The sequence below is a fragment of the Hibiscus syriacus genome, unplaced genomic scaffold (assembly GCF_006381635.1).
Source record: "Hibiscus syriacus cultivar Baekdansim isolate YM2019G1 unplaced genomic scaffold, ASM638163v2 tig00109916_pilon, whole genome shotgun sequence".
Taxonomy (NCBI): Eukaryota; Viridiplantae; Streptophyta; class Magnoliopsida; order Malvales; family Malvaceae; genus Hibiscus; species Hibiscus syriacus.
In genome coordinates this window covers 524,968-545,362 of record NW_024062526.1, presented here as the reverse complement: position 1 = coordinate 545,362, position 20,395 = coordinate 524,968, and the positions used below count along the sequence as shown (strand labels likewise).

Below are 20,395 nucleotides of genomic sequence, written 5' to 3'. Positions count from 1 at the left end.
AATTATAACTTTTATTTTAAATTGATCTTTAAACTTTTGAATTTTTTAATTTCATCTATAGAATATGATTCTCATTTTAAATTAGTCTATAAAATTATATGTTTCCGAACTTTTGAATATTACAATTTCATCATTAAATTTATCCAAATATGTAATAAGTTTCAACGATAATGTAACCTAACATTTGTTTTTCTCAAACATATAATAATACAACTTGGCTTAATGATTTATCAACAAGGGATGCAATTAGTATATACATATAGCTTGGGGACCAATTTAGAATTAAGGTCATGTTTTAAAGATGAAATTGAAATATTTAAAAGTTTAAGGATTAATTTAGAATGATAGTCGTAGTTTAGGAATGAATTTGAAATATTTAAAAGTTTATAGATCAATTTAAAATAAGAATCATATGTTGAGTGCATTTGATGCAATTAACTCTTGTTTTTTTTACTAAAACCAATCGGAAATACCGACGACCAATTCTTGGTAAAGAAAGGCACAAGCACCAGGCAGCTATAGGGGTGTTGATTATTTGCCCAAAATTCCAACACTGAAAAATGGAAGAAGAATCCTACAAGAAATACGAAGGATGCACCGTTAAAGAATGCGAAGACATGATTCAAAGAAGTTTACGGAGTAAAGTTTCAATTCCTTTCTAATATTTTTTGTTTCTTAAATGTATGATTTTCATGGTGAAGACACTAGTTTTTTTCTCTCTCTCTCATTTGCTTATATTATTTATTATTATTATTATTATTATGTTATATTATATTTATTAAATCATTAATTAATACATTGCAGGCCCAAAACCATAAGCCCGATTACAAACCAGACTGTCCCAAACAGACTGGCCCAAACCTAATAATAAACCCTAAACCCTCTTAGGGTTTTAATATAATCTCTCGGCCGCCTTTCTTCTCAACCGTTGGATATGGCCTTGATCCAACGGTCCCCAGATGTGCCAAAGGAAACCCTAGGGTATCATCACCCTAGGGCCACGTCGTTGCTTCGCTTACTACTGCCACCCCGCCGCCTCAGGAAGTTGCTGCCACTGCTTCAACAGAACGCTCCAGAAGATCCAGCTGCCCCCACACGTCGCGGCTATGGGATGAGTCACCACATAGCTCGGTGACTCACCGAACTTCCCCCTCTGGACCGGTTCGAGCATGGCTCCGTGGTGGCTATAAAAGCCACCGGATCCTGCAAAACGAAAGGGAGAGACAAACACAGAGGAGGGGGAGAAAAACAGAAACGAAGAACCCAAGAGCAAAGGGGACAACAACACCAACAAGCGATCATTCGAAAATAACGGAAGAAAAGAGAAGAAAGAGACTTACCTTTGAAGCCTATTCTGCAAACGGAAGCCAAACGTCGTTGAACCGTCGTTTAATCGAAGGTAGAACCCTTCGGGTTTTTTTTAGATTTACGTTTAGTGGAAGAGTTTTAGACGAAAAAAATGTTAGATTTGGGCTTTGGGGAAATAGAGCTTCGATTTAGGCCATTTTTCCAGAATTCCGACCACCATGTACGGTGGTCGGCGGTGGTGTCGGCGTCGGAGTACGGCTACCGGCCGGAATTGGACTCCCTCCGATGGAGGGTTTTAGAGAGAAGGTAGAGAAAATATTTTTTCTCTCAGCTAGAGAGAGAAGAAGAAGAGAAGAAATGAGGATGCTGGCCCTTCGGGCCAGCCGTTTAGGGTATTTATACCCGATATAAAACGAAGCCGTTTCATGATGAAACGGTGCGTTTTGGGAAGAGGGTAAACCTTGTCTGCAATGCTCCAAGTTTATAATCATTATAATTTAGTCACTGAAATTGATTTCTGATTATTTTAGTTTAGTCTTCTAATTTTATTTTATTTTAATTTAGTCCTTATCAACATATATATATATTTAGGGTAAATATCAAATTTAGTCCCTCATAGTTTAGTAATTATTATTTTAATCCCGTATTATGAATTATGGTTAAATTACACTTTTAATGCCCATCTTTTATATATTTCGAATTAGGACTCTAGTTTTATAATTTTACATTTTAATCATTAAATTTTCATTTTTGACTATTTATTTTTAATATTTTACATTTTAATGCTATATTTTTAATTCCTTTTATTTTAATCATTATTTGCAATATTATTTTATTATTATTATTGCTTTAATTATTATTTCATTATTATTATTTATATTATTTATATAAATATATATATATATAATAATATTTGTTTATTTATTCTATTTGTTTTCTATTAAAATCCTATATTTCATAAATTACTTTTAATAATCATATTTTAATATATATTTATTTTTCAATATTAAGAAAAGGACTGTCTTAAAAAACCTAGAAGTCCGTTTTCTAATATTTTTGCTAAATATCCTATTTGTATAAATCCTATATTAACTTTTAATAAATGTTTTATTTATTTTTATATCAAAGAAAAGAGTTGTCTTAAAGCACCTAGAAGCCCTTTTCTGATATTTCTAAATAAATAAATATCTTATTTATATTAATATATTTTCATAAAATCATAAATTTGAAATAAAAAAATATTATAAGTTAAATATATATTTGAATTTTTAAATTTCTAATGATAGAGACAATTTATAATTAAAAAGTACCAATTTTGGGCGTTGTAGGGGTGTTAATCCTTCCCTAAACGTAACCGACCATGAATCCCTTTTTATTATTAAAAAGAACGAATTTTTGGTTAAAACGCAGATCAGTTTATCTTTTAATTGATGTTTTCTTAAAAACTCTTTTAAAGGATGATTTTTAGGTATTCGACCTACCTGACCCAAAAGGCCGATGTCGACTCCCAAATTATTTTAAAAACCATTTATTCACATCACTTTTCCCGCCAAGTAAAAAATTCGTGCCCGGACGAAAACCGGTTACGACAGCTTGGCGACTCCACTAGGGATTGGTCAAACTTTAAAATCAATTATAAATTGTCTCTATTAATTAAAAATTAAAAATTCATATATTTAATTTTTAATTCTTTCTTTTCAAAATTTTTATATATACTTATTATTTTCATAATATTTATATGTATATTATTTTATTAATGTTTCATTTTATTTTTCAAGTATTTTATTTCATTATTTATCTGTCAGATGTTTGAACATTTATCCTCACACACAACACATGCATTGCATAAACATAATCTCTATAACTAAGATTTGTCCCTTTTTAAGTGGGAGTGAAAGCGACGTCTTCGTGAGAATTTATTCTCCGTGTCAGACCTAGCAAGTAGCTTTCGGGGTTTATATGCTCTATGTCTTCGTGAGAATTTATTCTCCGTGTCAGGCATAAAGAAATGTGTCCCCTCGAATTGAACTCGATTCGCTTAAGTCTGTGATGGACTAGGATTGAGGGTTTGACAGCCCAAGGGGGCATCAACAAGGACAGTTCGAGTACCTTTACTCCTAGAACTGAAGCCTTGCATATATTAAACCTAGAAACTCTCCCGATCTGAAACCATTTTGTCAGTAGGTATACACAAAGGAGAAATAAGTTCTAGCTTTTATTTCTTTTTCTTTTTCCTGAATAAATGTATGCAAACTAGAAATCATGCGGTTAAGCTAATTTTTTCAAACAAAGCATGGAACTAGAAAGCATGAGGTTAGGATTTATACCTTGATAAATAGATTTTTTTTCCATTAATTGGTACTAACTATTCTATTTTTTCTTATTTCTTTTGCTTGCATTGCATGATCATGGCATAACCAAAAGGTGTTTACTTGAAAGACTGTTCATCATATTGGAAAGAAATTGTAAATGGACAAAAAGTTTTATGATCAAACAAAATATGATACGGCCAAGGAAAGACATCCTGAGGAAACCCTGAGGATAGAAGCAAGTAATGCACACAGAGATCCTGTTATATTAATACCAAAAGTACTCCACAAAGATCCTGCCAGATTGATACCAAAAGCAGTCTATGGTAAGAGTATCAGTCGGGACACACAGAATAGAGGAGGTTTTTATGAAGCTCAAGCGTGTTATTTGAAGGACCAAAACAAGAAATTGAGCACAGAAATGGAAGCCATGCATGAAGATTTCCAGAAGATTAGTCAAGCCTTTCAAAATGCTGGCATAGGAAACACCCCAGAAGAGTGGATCACAGGGGTCACCAAGCTGAAAAAGAACTGCAACATATATGAAGATCTTGTTCAAGAACTTCTTGGACAGAAAGGTTCTCTTACAAGGGAAAATGAACAACTCCGAGAAGTGACACAGAAGATGAAGGAGAATGTCATGGAAGAAGTTGCAGTCCAGACAAGCAATATATCCCTTAAGCTGATAGACTAATTTAGCTTTGGAGAAGTTAGGAATGAAATATATCCCTATATGTAAAGTTTTGTTTGATGTACCGAAACTTTTGCGTTCAATGAAATCTGTTCTAAGATGATCACTCTTGAGTAACACCTTTTCATACATGCATTTGTATTTTGCATTTGTACATTTTTACGTTTGTATTTACATTTACATTTTTAAACTTACATCATGCATTAAAACATATTTAATTAAATAATAATGTTTATTTATTTTCAATATCAAAGAAAAGGGCAGTCTTAATATAACTAGATGTCTTATTCTGGTATTTTAAATAATTTACATTTACATTTTTACATTTGCATATTTACATTTGGCATCTTTGCATTTGTATTTTTATGTTTGCTTTTGTATTGCACAATTTGTATTCTTATTATTACATTCACATATTTACATTTGCATTTGGCATCTTTGTATTTTTTATGTCATAATACATTAAAACATTCATTCATTAAAATAAGGATTTCAAACGAAGTGATCTTGGTTTTTCCTTGAAGCAAGAACGCTCAGCACGACACAAGAAAAATGTCTAAAGAAACTGAGGATAGGCAAGCCAAATTTGAGATAGAGCATAAAGAAATACAAGAGGAATTGAGGAGCAAGTTGGCACAAATTGAAGCTAATATCACAAATTCTCATATCGATCTACTGAACAATATGAAAAAAATGATTGAGAAGCACCAGACCGCTGGAAAGAGTCTTGTTGAAAACCCCATAAATTCTTTGGATGTTACACCTGTTCATATTCCTGAGTTCACCTCTGTACCCCAGGAAATTCAATCACCGATTTACTTCGCTGTTAAGAACTCACCATATCAAGCTGGAGCATCGTTCCCCACTGATTGTCCTACTACTTCTGAGTTGAAGCCTGATGAATTTTATATTAGTAATGAAGTCCTTGACCTAAACAAATCAGTTGAGAAGGAAAAATTCACTCAACGACTGGAAAATATAGAAGAGGTGATAAAATCTATAGAGACAGTTGAGTCATTTTATGGGTTTGATGCCAAAGAACTAAGTTTGGTCCCTGGCCTGGTTATTCCACCAAAGTTCAAGGTTACAGATTTTGAGAAGTATAATGGGACCACATGCCCTTCATATCATATCACTATTTATTGTCGTCGTATGACTGGCTATGTAGAGAATGAAAAGTTGTTGATCCACTGTTTCCAAGACAGTTTATCTGGGTCTGCATCCAGATGGTATAATCAGCTAAAACGTACTCAAATACGTTCTTGGAGGGATTTAGCTCAAGCTTTTTTGGGTCAATACAAGCACATGACTGATATGGCCCCTGATCGAACAATGTTACAAAGCATGAATATGAAGTGCAATGAAAGCTTTCGACAATATTCACAACGATGGAAAGACGTTGCTTCTCAAGTACATCCACCATTGACTGAAAAAGAGTTCACTACTTTGTTCATCAGCACATTAAAATTTCCTTATGTTAATCACATGATAGGGGTTGTCCCTAATAATTTCTCTGACATCATCATAAGTGGAGAAATCATCAAAATGGCTATCAAGAATGGCAAGATAAGAGGCTCTGAGTCAAAAAAAGAAGTTGGGGTTAATACAGTGAGGTCTTATTCAGTTAAACATGGTGCCAAACCTTATAGAGTGATCAAGAAGAAAAAGAATGTGCAGGGATTTCAATTTCCTCCCTTCCATTGTTCGAGTGAAAAATTACATCAAAAAATGCTCACAGCCAGATCAATTACTCCACAACTTGATCAATCACAGTGGCCTCCAAATGAGAATTGGACCTATAAGGAAGTTCCTTGGATAAATCAGACTGTAATTCCAAAATTGTTTAGCTAAGGTTCCTGGTAACCTTAAGGGAAATTTCCAAGACCCTTTAGAGCAAGCAATTCAAAAATGCAAGATAAAAGAAGGGGTTAAGGTTCAATGTTCAGAAACCGTTGTTGCAACAGAAACTAATGTAACCAAATCCTACGAATAATATCGGGCACAAGAAAATGGGAAAAGAAATCAAAAGGCTCCCATGGATGTAATTCGAGATTGGCCTATAGGTCTAAGAAAGAATGAGGCAGATATAACCCAGAAGACACCTCAGATACATGTATCAGATTTTCTGAAAACCAGTAAGGAAAAGGAAAACTTAAGAAATCTGGTTAATATTACCCCAATTATAGCTGAAATGAGCATTCAGAACCCCCTCGATAACATGAGAGCATTCATTTGTTCAGAACGATCAAAGAAAGTGATAGCCTCACGAGCGAGAAAAACTCTGAAGGTGTTTCAAGAATCTATCTCAGACCTGTACCCTCATTTGGTTAAAGGTCAATACATTACACCAAGATTGGTGAAGGTGTCACTAAAGCCTTATGCCCATTGCTATGATCAAAATAGCTTCTGTAATTTTCACTTGGGAGTATCTGGACATTCAACAGGGAATTGTTGGTCACTGTTAAAGAAAATAGAGATGCTCGTCGACAAGGGAGTCTTGACACAAGAAATGGGGGGCAAATAAGGATAAAAATCCTGGGCCAAGTACACACCCAACAATAGAGGAGTAATGATGCATAAACAAGTGGAAGTGTTATCTATCACTGTAGTACTTTCTATTTTCAACATCTTGTTTGAATATGTTTTTTGTTCCTTTCTCCGCCTTTTGTACAATAAATAAATATGTGTTTCTTTTATGGTTATGAGCAAGGAGTCAAATTTTAATCTTAAGATTATTGAGTATCAAGTAGATTAAATATTCTTTTAATTTTTCAAGAGTTATAGATCTATTGGCAAGTGGTAAAATTATATCTTCAATATCCCATCCAATGCCAATTACTCGACCCTTACCAAAACCAAATCTTGACACTACATTTATCTGAGACTCTGAAGAAATGTCTCTACCTGTTTTTGAAACACCAACTCTAGATGTTTACCTTATCGGATAGAGTTGATTGATGATATTACTTTCCACCATATACATGACTTTAAGAGTCACACATTTATCCTTCCAAACACAAAACCATCATAAACCAAAATACCTCAAAAGAACCAAACTTTCAATTATCCATGAATTTTACTGCAAGAAGAGACGAGATGAGGCATCATGGACCAACTCATTGATGATAATTTCGAGTGATTAGGGCATACTCAAAGAAGAAGGGGAAAGTGATTGATTGAAATAAATATATCATGCATTAATTATATTTTTCATGTAAGTAAAATTAATCTTGAATATTCATCCCCCTGGAGATACCTCTTTTTACAAAGGTTTCTGTGTATGAGATGACGAACGGCATTGTTTCATTTATCCTTTAATATATATATATATATATATATATATATATATATATATATATATATATATATCCTTTGTTGTCCCCACTTGAGCCTGAATGATTTTTCTTCTGATTCAACCCTAACCAAGGATCACCCTCCACATTAGGGGGCAAGGTGAAGGATATTTGCTCACAAGAATAAAGATTGTCAATATATTTTTATTACGAAGACAAGTTTCCATGAAGTCATGAAAGTTTTGAACTACAAGGTATGTCAAATACAAAGTGCTTGAAGATCAATCCAATCAAGAATAATGGAAAACCTCCAAAATGCAAAAGGAAAAGAAGGTGCTCAAAGCAATTGAAGTATTATACTCATCCAGCAAAGAAAGAAGAAGGAAAAAGAAAAATGGAAAAGCAAAAAAAAAAAAAAAAAAAAAGAAGAAAAAGGAAAATTGAATCAAGATGGGTGACTTATTGACCCTCAAGTTACAAGGTTAATCAAGTTCGAACAAGAAAAGAAAGAAATGCTGGAGATATGAGAAAATGGAAATGAATCCAAAATTTGGCAGTCTAGAGGGATCCAAATGATGGAAAAATCCCCAACAAAGCAGATCCAAGTTAAGCAAGGCAAGGTGAAGGCATCGTAATAAATTAATCCTTGGTTTGATTACCCTTAAACACTTATTTTGGCCTTTTTATCCCTTTCTTTCGTAACCATAAGCCATGGCCTACGTTACGTACCTGAAAAGTCCATTTTAATCATACATGGATTTCTAAGTAAAAGATAATATCTTTAGAATTCATTCCGCCTCTCAAGATTGATTTTTATTTACAAAAATTGGTTTTTAAAATCTTTAATGCATGATATGAAAAATGATAAAAGGGGAGTTCAAGATGTAAATTTTTAAATAACATCTTAGAACCAAAGGGGGATTCGAGTTGAAAACCTGAAAAGGCGGCTCAAATAATGAATGGTGCAACAATGACATAAGAGACGATCTTAATGAAGCACCGCACATCCCAAAGACGTTCATGAGAGTATGGAAACGAGAAGCATCTTTATAAGATGAGCATAACAACCATTTCTTCAAGTTAGTGGAAGCCCGAAGCGACATACTGAACCAACTTAAAAGAACCTGAGAGACCTACTTTACTAGAATCCACCTACACCTTAAATCAGTCAATAATTTTGACACTTGCCATAGGACTATGATTTTTGAATGATTTAAAAGTAGTTGATTTATTTGATATTCATTAAACTCATTGTTTATGATTTGATTCTATTGTGAACCTGAGAAGGGCATTACTTTGTAAAATTCTTTCATTCTTCAATAAAGAAAGGAGAAAAAACATTTTCAAACAGGACAGTCTCAAATGAGGAAGGTCCTTGAAGCAATTATTGCTTATTCTACCTCTGTTGTAGAAAAAGAATGAATGAGGCCAGAATGATGAAGCACTTCACATTTTTGAAGACAAGTGGTCTAAGAAGCCAGAAAGTCTGGAGAATTGAACTTGTGACACTCTCCTATGACATTATTAGCAGCTCATCAAGAAAGATTATCGTTTATCTCATGATGAGGGCGATAAGCATCACCAGACAGATTATTTTCCCCAACCATCAATTCATGTTCTCTAGAAGATTACATCATAGAGCCATGAACAAGTCACTACCTGCACTCTGGTTATACCGTGATGCTGGCTCAAGTCTTGATACATCATTGCTACTTCTTCTATGCCGATCATTTTCTTTGTCAAGATGATATCCATTATGTCCTTCAGAAGATTTCTGAATTTGAATTTGAGGACTTATGGCACAGAATAAGACATTGGAACAGAATCTACCCTTATAGGCCTTTTATATAGGGTAACATTGGTTACAGGATTCCAAAAGTTGAAGATGACCAGTTTTACTGTCAACTAAACCATTCCATGATATATTGGAGCAGCAGAAGAGACAGTTTTTGTAGCAGTCATTGCAAGAAAATGCACCAACAAAAATCTTCTAGTTCATCCTGATGATGTTTATTTCTTCCAGTAAGGTTGTTACGCTGGATGCCACCGACAACAAGGTCGAATTAGACAAATCTACTCATCAATTGCTCCAACCGATCATCATTCAGTTCTTGCACATCTATTTTCAAAGATATACAAAGACAGTAGAAGACGACCTCTGCATCACTGATCCCAGAAAAAAAAAAGACAGGACATTGATATCACCGGAGAACATGTCTCTAACAGCTCCTCATGTATGTTTTTAGGGAAACCTAGAAGCATTTCCACCTCATCAGGTTCAAGTGGAACAATTTTATTCCTTCAAACCCATACCAGATTCCATTTTCAGCACTCATCAAGAACATACTTCTGGACACTTGAAGGTGACTCGTTGTCATAAGCTTCAAGAGCCTTACGGATCCTTTCTGTCAATTTGGCACTTCCTGTACATGTTTGTAAATAGTTCAACCTTGTTCGTGGATCCCAGGAAGGCCACCATTTTGTCAATGGAAAAATATCATGTATAGTGCGTGGAGAAAACAAGATAAGAGGAAATCTGTTCTCAATTGGCAGATTATGAATATAGCCCTTTTCAGTGTAGCAGCATGAAAATGCTTCGAATCTACAAATTCTGGCTCTACATCGAATAAGTACTGTGATATTCCAGTCCAAACATTAACTGGAGCAAGTGCCACGTTCTCGTAGTAGAAATAAGGAGACCCAATAGCATCTTCTGGAAGTGTTCTTTGAGTTATCTGATCTGATTTGGTATGAACCCAAAAACCAATCATTGGATTTGAAAGATAAATTTGCTCATAGTAGAAATAAGGAGACCCAATAGCATCTTCTGGAAGTGTTCTTTGAGTTATCTGATCTGGTTCGGTAGGAACCCCATAACCAATTATTGGAATTGAAAGATGAACTGCATGATCGTCTTCATTAAGAAGCTTCTTTTCAATCTTCTTCTGCTTATTCCTTTCCCAAAAATCATAGCTCGATTTTAGCCTTTTTTTGTAATTAGGATCATTGCATAATGCTTCCTATCTTCTACTTAAAGAAGTGCATCAACAGCCTTAACCATTTGAGCAGCATATATAAAATTTGTCAACTCTGTAATTAATGAATTCGGACCATATCTCTCCATGGCTATTGAAGCCTCAACCTCTGAATATCCTATTTTTGTCAAGTATAACAGTTTATTCTCCTCATCAGAATAAGAATTCATGATTTCCTCGGTATCAGAAAGAACTATCAATATCTATAAAATCATCCTGAAAGATCGCTTCATAATCAGATGAGTTGCTATCAGAATCAACATGTTGCATGGGTGTGGATTTTTGATGAGCCTGTACCACTGTATATGTAGTCTTGCTATTTCATCAGATTACTGTTCGCATAAATTGGTTTCTCTCCCACAGTAAGGTATATTTCAGAAATGGCCTTCACTGAAAGATGATAAGCCACTATGTCAGCCTGGAACGGATTACCAAGCTGTTTATATTGCTCTGTCTGACTAAATCCCTCCATATACAGAAAATGGTCACCTCATTCAGAAGACACAAATCTCAGACGTTTCTATCAGAATGATTAAGTACTTCTTAAGTTTGTGACAACATGAAGAGAATTCCTCCAGTTACTTGACAACGCTACTGTTAAGTGACACCAGAATGAGAGTATTCAAGATAAACAGATTTGGGGCATGAATAAAGCCACAAGTACCCATAACAGTGCATGGTCAAAATTGGACCTCATGAGGATCATGATATTCCAGTCAAACATACATTGAGAGTGAATCAGAAGCAGAATATTGAGGCATCTTGAAAGCCCAATTCAGACAGATCTAGAGGGACATCTTGAGGGCCCATTTTCAACCAGAAATAGAATATTGGGGCATTTTGAAGGCTCACAGCAATATGAAAATGGGGCATTCTTGGAGGCTCATCTCAACAAGAAATAATGTGAACACACTTTTAACATCTGTATCAGCAAATGTTGGGGCATTTTGAAGGCTCAGATCAGCAAGAAGCAAATGATAGGGCAGGCTGAAAGCCCATTTCAATCAGAATTAGGATTGTTGATGCATTTTTGAATATTTGTATTAGCAAATGCTGGGGCATGCTGAAGGCCCACATCATCATGTGTTAAAAATCATTGACTTGAGCAGATATTTCCAATGAGACAGAAAGATATGAAGAATGAAAATGGTGAAACAATAACAGTCAATCTGACTACACATAATTGCTTCGTTCATCAGGCAGTTGCATTAGGGTCCTGTTGTTGAACAAATATTTATTCAGCAAGTATGGTTTCAAATACCCAATCTTCTTAAACCATGTGTCACATGATAGTGTGTTCTTTGTTAAGCTACATCACGGTTGTATGAATAAAGATGGTCCCCTTGTAGACCATTCGATCCAAGGATCAGTTCCTCGAGATCTCGAACTCTGAATTTGGCCTTTTGTGTATCGGTGATAATTGAAAATATTTCTTTGAGATTCCTGTCAGTTAGTTTCAACCATACTGTTGAGATTACGAAGATGTTTTTCACATCAGTTTTGTTTAACTTGATGACATTGAAGAGAGAAGCTCATGTATATTGCTCTTTCCCGATGTTACTGGGGTTATCATTGCCAGCCAGACTGAACTGAATTTTTATCTATTTTGGGTTTTATCATGTGCGTTTCATTCCCAGCAGCAATAATTCCACGGATATCTTTCTGTATATGGATCCTATAGCTGAAGTATTTCTACTTTCTACAATGCTCATTACAGAAGAAAACGTGATCAGTATTACACTTGCCCTTGCCCGAGATGATATCAAGATCAATTAGTGTCTCCTATTCAATTCGACACCAGCACATTTTGTGAATTTGACCAACTTTTTGGTCATACCAGTATTTCACTTGTATTCCCATTGAGTTTTGTTCTCAAGTGGTTTTGTGACATCATACAAAAACTTTGAACACCATGCAAAGAGCTTCATTGACCAGTAATTCGAGCAGAAACCACAGGAAAGGATGAATGTGTTGCCAAATGTTTTACATCTGAGTAGAAACCACAGGAAAGGATGAATGTGTTGTCAAATGTTTTACATCTGAGTAGAAACCACAGGAAATGATGAATGTGTTGTCAAATGTTTTACGAACCAGTTATTCCGATGCTAAACCAATGTTGTTATCATATGGTTTTCCTTTATTGATCCAAGATAAATTTTGTCTTCTTCAACCCCAAGATTAGAAATGAGATATGATGAAGATTTCTTTCCACAGAAGGAGAACTGAAATTTTAAACAAGAAACTAGTGGCGCCAACTAAGGTTGAACGACAGGTTGTTGTTAAGTATCTTGACATGATATGGTCCAAGTTTCCTTATTCAATATCTGATTATATGTGGAGACATGGAAGGAATTGGAATAAATATTCCTTGTGATGTGTTTCAAGAGTTAAATTAGAACAGACTCTACTCTCCTAATTAATCCCTGCTGAGTCAGGCATATCTACATCTACACTCTTCAAAGATGATAGATTCTCTTTTCAAAGATGATAGATTCTCTTTTCAAAGATGATAGATTCTCTTTTCAAAGATGATAGATTCTCTTTTTAAAGATGATAGATTCTCTTTTTAAAGATGAAAGCTTTATTGGATTTCTACACAAGTCCAGACAAAGAAAGTTGTTGTTACCAAAGACAAAATGGGGCATCAAAGTCATAGTTCTGACTACGGCAAGAGTTCCACAAATAAAACATTTCTTCTGAGACTTAAATGAAGCAAAGAAGACACAAATATACAAGTTGATCAGATGATTCTGCAAAAATGCAAGCTTGATAACATGAGTTGTTACACTGATATCCAGAGGTGACCCTGGAAATAAATGATGAAGTGAAGGAAGACCTAGTTCACCACTTTGAAGTCAAATGAATATTGCATCAATATTTATGCATTCATAAGAATATCATTTACACAATAGACAATGCATTACATTGATACATATGATTGCATTCAAACATAAGGTTTTGCAGATCTTCATATGAAAAAAGAAGATTCATGATGAACAATACCTTACAAGAAGAAAGTAGAATACAAAACCTCGAATACAGGAATCACTCCAACATCTGAAGAATAGATGGACGTAATCCACAAAAACAGCCTTATCTTAAGATTGGGGCATGTTACCCAATCAACATGTTATTTTGAAAAATAATGAGAAAACGATTTCCATAGTTTCTCATTCAATCTTTTCTAGAAATGAAATTATTGAAAAGTAAGAAAACAATTTCCTTAGTTTTTTACTTAGTAAACTATTTCCCACATCTGTAAGTCCTACAGTGTATGATGTTTCCAAAAAGCCTTCGGGAGCTTTTTGATGTTTTCAAAGCCTTAGGGTCATCTGTAAGTCCTACAGTGCATGATGTTTCCAAAAAAGCCTTCGGGAGCTTTTTGATGTTTTCAAAGCCTTAGGGTCATCTGTAAGTCCTACAGTACATGATGTTTCCAAAAAGCCTTTGGGAGCTTTTTGATGTTTTCAAAACCTTCGGGTCATCAGCATTTCCAGAAGAATTCATAATGAGAAGAACTCATCTGAATAAGAAAGAAGAAGTTCATAATGAGATGAACTTGTTCAACCTTTTGCTCGAATTCATCACTCGATGGATCAACATTACCAGAAAGCTCATAATGAGAAGAACTTATATGAAGAAGGAAGAAGAAGTTCATAATGAGAAGAGCTTGTTCAACCTTTTGCTCAAATCCATTACTCGATGGATCAACTTTTCCAGAAGAGTTCATAATGAGAAGAACTCATCTGAAGAAGGAAGAAGAAGTTCATAGAAGAAGAACTTGTTTAACCTTTCGTTTGAATTCATCATTCGGTGAATCAGCAGTGCCAGTTAGAGTTTATAATGAGAAGAACTCATCTGAAGAAGGAAAAAGAAGTTCATAATGAGAAGAACTTGTTCAACATTTTGTTTAAATTCATCACTTGATGGATCAACTTTTCCAGAGAAAGTTCATAATGAGAAGAACTCATCTGAAGAAAGAAGAAGAAGTTTATAATGAGAAGAACTTGTTCAACTTTTTGCTTGAATTCATCAGCATTTCCAGAAGAAGTTCATAATGAGAAGAACTTGTTCAACTTTTTGCTTGAATTCATCAGCATTTCCAGGTCGAGTTCATAATGAGAAGAACTCATCTGAAGAAGGAAGAAGAAGTTCATAATGAGAAGAATTTGTTCAACCTTTTGTTTAAATTCATCACTTGATGGATCAACTTTTCCAGAGAAAGTTCATAATGAGAAGAACTTATCTGAAGAATGAAGAAGAAGTTCATAATGAGAAAAGCTTGTTCGACCTTTTGCATGACTCTATCATAGAAGGAGATATATCATCATCAGCATTTCCAGAAGAAGTTCATAATGAAAAGAACTCATCTGAAGAAGGAGAAGAATTTGTTCAACTTTTTGCTAGATTACATCACAGAAGAAGATAAATTATCATCCCCAGAGGAAAAGTTCATAATAAGAAGAACTAATCCCAAAGAAAAACTTGTTCAACATTTCCGAGTGAAGTCAAATAAAAAAAACTTATTGTCTTTTCATCTTTTCTCTATTCTCGTTAACACAAGAATGAGAAAAGAGGGGCAGCTGAAGACACTAGTTTTTTTTCTCTCTCATTTGCTTATATTATTTATTATTATTATTATTATTATGTTATATTATATTTATTAAATAATTAATTAATACATTGCAGGCCCAAAACCATAAGCCCGATTACAAACCAGACTCGCCCAAACAGACTGGCCCAAACCTAATAACAAACCCTAAACCCTCTTAGGGTTTCAGCATCATCTCTCGGCCGCCTTTCTTCTCAACCGTTGGATCTGGCCTTGATCCAACGGTCCCCAGATGTGCCAGAGGAAACCCTAGGGTATCATCACCCTAGGGCCACGTCGTTGCTTCCCTTACTGCTGCCACCCCGCCGCCTCAGGAAGTTGCTGCCACCGCTTCAACAGAACGGTCCAGAAGATCCACCTGCCCCCCACACGTCGCGGCTATGGGATGAGTCACCACATAGCTCGGTGACTCATCGAACTTCCCCCTCTGGACCGGTTCGAGCATGGCTCTGTGGTGGTTATAAAAGTCACTGGATCCTGCAAAACGAAAGGGAGAGACAAACACAGAGGAGGGGGAGAAAAACAGAAACGAAGAACCCAAGAGCAAAGGGGACAACAACACCAACAAGCGATCATTCGGAAATAACGGAAGAAAAGAGAAGAAAGAGACTTACCTTTGAAGCCTATTCTGCAAACGGAAGCCAAACGTCGTTGAATTGTCGTTTAATCGAAGGTAGAACCCTTCGGTTTTTTTTAGATTTACGTTTAGTGGAAGAGTTTTAGACGAAAAAAATGTTAGATTTGGGCTTTGAGGAAATAGAGCTTTGATTTAGGCCATTTTTCCAGAATTCCATCCACCATGTACGGTGGTCGGCGGTGGTGTCGGCGTCGGAGTACGTCTGCCGGCCGGAATTGGACTCCCTCCGATGGAGGGTTTTAGAGAAAAGGTAGAGAAAATATTTTTTCTCTCAGCTAGAGAGAGAAGAAGAAGAGAAGAAATGAGGATGCTGGCCCTTCGGGCCAGCCGTTTAGGGTATTTATACCCGATATAAAACGACGCCGTTTCATGATGAAACGGTGCATTTTGGGAAGAGGGTAAACCTTGTCCGCAATACACCAAGTTTGTAATCAATACAATTTAGTCACTGAAATTGATTTCTGATTATTTTAGTTTAGTCTTCTAATTTTATTTTATTTTAATTTAGTCCTTATCAGCATATATATATATATTTAGGGTAAATATCAAATTTAGTCCCTCATAGTTTAGTAATTATTATTTTAATCCCGTATTATGAATTATGGTTAAATTACACTTTTAATGCCCATCTTTTATATATTTCGAATTAGGACTCTAGTTTTATAATTTTACATTTTAATCATTAAATTTTCATTTTTGACTATTTATTTTTAATATTTTACATTTTAATACTATATTTTTAATTCCTTTTATTTTAATCATTATTTGCAATATTATTTTATTATTATTATTGCTTTAATTATTATTTCATTGTTATTATTTTTATTATTTATATAAATAAATATATATATATATAATAATATTTGTTTATTTATTCTATTTGTTTTCTATTAAAATCCTATATTTCATAAATTACTTTTAATAATCATATTTTAATATATATTTATTTTTCAATATTAAGAAAATGACTGTCTTAAAACACCTAGAAGTCTGTTTTCTGATATTTTTACTAAATATCATATTTTTATAAATCCTATATTAACTTTTAATAAATGTTTTATTTATTTTTATATCAAAGAAAAGAGTTGTCTTAAAGCACCTAGAAGCCCTTTTCTGATATTTCTAAATAAATAAATATCTTATTTATATTAATATATTTTCATAAAATCATAAATTTGAAATAAAAAAATATTATAAGTTAATTATATATTTGAATTTTTAAATTTCTAATGATAGAGACAATTTATAATTAAAAAGTATCAATTTTGGGCGTTGTAGGGGTGCTAATCCTTCCCTAAACGTAACCGACCACGAATCCCTTTTTATTATTAAAAAGAATGAATTTTTGGTTAAAACGCAGATCAGTTTATTTTTTAATTGATGTTTTCTTAAAAACTCTTTTAAATGATGATTTTTAGGTATTCGACCTACCTGACCCAAAAGGCCGATGGCGACTCCCAAATTATTTTAAAAACTATTTATTCACATCACTTTTCTCGCTAAGTAAAAAATTCGTGCCCGGACGAAAACCGGTTACGACACATGGGTTTCATATTGTTTAGTGTTTTCGAGCTTTTCTTTTACTTGGGTTTTACGTTAATACTCTTTCAGAATCCTCGGTTGTTTATTCATAGGAAAAACTTTGGGGAATGCTCAATTTTGTTGCTTTACTTGCTGGAATGGAGTTCTCAGGGTTTATGATTTTGGGTTTCTTTAATCTGGGGTTTTAGGCTAATACTCATTTTCCGGTTATTGATGAGTATTCAGGTGAAAACAATGGGAAATGTTCAATTTTGATGTTTTATTTACTCGAATGGAGTTCTCTGTGTTTATTATTTTAGGGTTTTTTTTGGGGTTTAGATTAAGGATCAGGGGTTTTCTTACTCGAATAGAGTTCTTAGTCTATTGAAAAGACGCAGCAGCTCGAACTGGTTGTCTAGGAAAACAACATTTCCTGTGTATGTATTTGGAATAGCTCCCATGGTGAAATTTTTGATGGAGTACATGGATAAAGCTGGGTGTAGGTTAGGTGATAATTTTATCAAAGCAGTTCATTGCGAACAACAAATGGCTGGAGGCTATCTTCGTGGCAATGGAGTAAGTTTTTTTTACCTATTTTTCTTTATGCTAGAAATGATGCTTTGAGTTAGTCCAATTCAAGAGCTTATCGACCACGGTAATTTGGCTGTAAAAGAGTGTGATTACTTAATCCGTTAATACAGAATGATTGATGGTTTATTTAATGCAATTGATTATCCTATAATTTTTTTTATTAATTTTCGTGTGTTTCTAGACAGTGGTGTGTAGCAGCCATATGAAAATTCAAGACGAAGTCAATCAAGTAGTTATACATGAGCTTATTCATGCATATGATGAATGCCGTGCTGCAAATTTGGACTGGTCAAATTGTGCCCATCATGCCTGTAGTGAGGTTTGTCAAACCAAAAACTGTCGTAGTTTAATGCCTGCATTTGTTTTCTACTTGTAATTGGGCTCCCTCGGTACATTTGGTAAGTAGATGTCTTAAAATTTTCTTCTATTATTGCAGATTCGTGCCGGACATCTAAGTGGTGATTGCCACTACAAACGAGAATTGCTGCGGGGTTTTATGAAGATAAGGGGCCATGAACAAGTGAGTTCTTTTCCTCTTATTTTGTTTAATCATAAAATTTTATGTTTGAATATGTCTAAATTGGTACTTTGAGTTTAAATAAGTGTACGAATGTCAGCAAGATATCATTCATCTTATTTTACTCGTGCATTTCCTCGAAATTACGGTTAGGTTAATCTCTAGGTTTTGTATTAGCTGGTTTTATTGCAAAGGTTTGTTTCTTCAGCAATAGGATTAGGATCCTATAAAATGAACTCCCAAGTTGGAACACGAATCCGAATAAAAATTAAGGGGTTGAATTTTCAAGAGGAAGATGAATTGGCTCCTCTATGCATAATCGATTCATCTTGCGAAATATATCTTGGACCGGCCCTTCACATCTACTTCTTCCTAGTCTGCACTGCTCCAACTCTTGATTTTTTATTAATGTATTTGTGCCTAATACATTTTCGGAAACTGATATAGGAATATGATATCTAAGGACCCTACAATATATGGAAAACCTTATAAAATCTTTATTTCCAGTACCTTTCTTCAACACTCGGAACAAGTCCCGGTCCCCGAACCGCCCCACAACACGATCAACAATGATGCTCAAGTAGAATACAAATCAAGGGTCGCTGTTGTTGGAAGTGGCAACTGGGACAGTGATGCTGCTAAGCTCATTGCTTCAATGTTGAATAATCGGATAAAGAAAACAGAAAAAACACAAGAATTTTAACGAGGTTCAGCAATGTGCTTACGTCCTCGGTATCCTAAGCGGCGCTAGAATTTTATTCAATGTCTCATAGGTTTTGGTTACATCTTCTTTTATAATAAATAAACCCTGATACATATTTACAAAAATAACCCTGTATCGTACCTAATATTTTTTCATGGTATATTTAATTCACAATGGTCAAAAGGTAAATTACTTTTACCATTCAAACTTAAACATACATTATTTTAGTTTGAAATATACAAAAGTATATAATTATCTTTTAATATTCAAAGTTAAAAAGATAACAAATATATTTTTAAATTGACTTATTAAAAGAGTAATTATCCTATTAATATTCAAATTAAAAATTATCTTTTAATTTGCCGTAGTCAAAAGTACTATGAATTTAATATAAATATTAAATACATTAATTAAATTCACACTTTTTCCTACAAGTACCACTCCAATGCTCAGCTTCTCCGAGTTTATAACATCTTGAGAGCAATGTCAGATGTATTTGCGATGCTGCGTGCAATGGCTGTGAGTCTTCGAACCCATTTGATGTTGTTATAGTGAGGCTCGAGATTTGGTCGCACAAGCCACGATGCTCCAATAAACATTAATGGGGATATCAGCCCTAGCAGTCAACTACCAGCGCCGGAACATTCTCTGAGATGTACGTCGGCAAAAGCTCCTTAAACTCGATGAGACGTCGAGTCGTATCTATCATTGTTGCGATTAAGTTGGTGAGTGCATCTAACTGGGGTTGCAAATGAGCTGTGGATTCCATAACCGGTGGCAGACCAGTTGTCTCAAGATGGCCATTCATCTTGCAAGTTGGTGTTGAAAAGTCGAAGATATGTGGTGCATAAATGCACCGAAAGTAGCTGGAAAATGTTGAATTTTATGACAAGAGATAATTGCAATTTAGTCTCTGTACTTTAGGGTATTTATAAAATTAGTCCTTAAGCTTCAACTATAAATACCCTAATCCATTTAGCTTTAAAACCATCTCAAATCATTATAGCTTTCTCCCAATACTAGAGAATTTAGAGAGTTTCTTGAGAGTTGTTTTTTCTTTTTTATCAAGAGAAAATTGTCATTTTTTTCTACTTGTTAGATCGAGAGAAGTTGTAATTCCTATTTTCTTATAATGAAATTCTTCTACCGTTGTCTGTGGTTTTTACCCTATATTATTT

General features: G+C 34.4%; 1 protein-coding gene across 2 annotated transcripts; it reads left to right on the top strand.

Moving 5' to 3' along the window:
• Positions 1-497: 497 nt before the first annotated feature.
• On the top strand, positions 498-18,631 carry LOC120210122 (mitochondrial inner membrane protease ATP23-like). Of its 2 annotated transcripts, none has more exons than XR_005524476.1 (4): positions 498-639; positions 17,861-17,986; positions 18,179-18,316; positions 18,434-18,619. XR_005524476.1 is itself a non-coding variant. In XM_039208928.1 (4 exons), the coding sequence occupies exons 1-4, from the start codon at positions 561-563 to the stop codon at positions 18,587-18,589; spliced, it is 495 nt and encodes a 164-aa protein (XP_039064859.1). In that variant the 5' UTR covers positions 498-560; the 3' UTR covers positions 18,590-18,631. The 2 variants fall into 2 exon arrangements, 1 of the variants encoding a protein (XP_039064859.1); XM_039208928.1 differs by having other exon boundaries at positions 18,183-18,316; positions 18,434-18,631.
• The last annotated feature ends 1,764 nt before the right edge of the window (positions 18,632-20,395 follow it).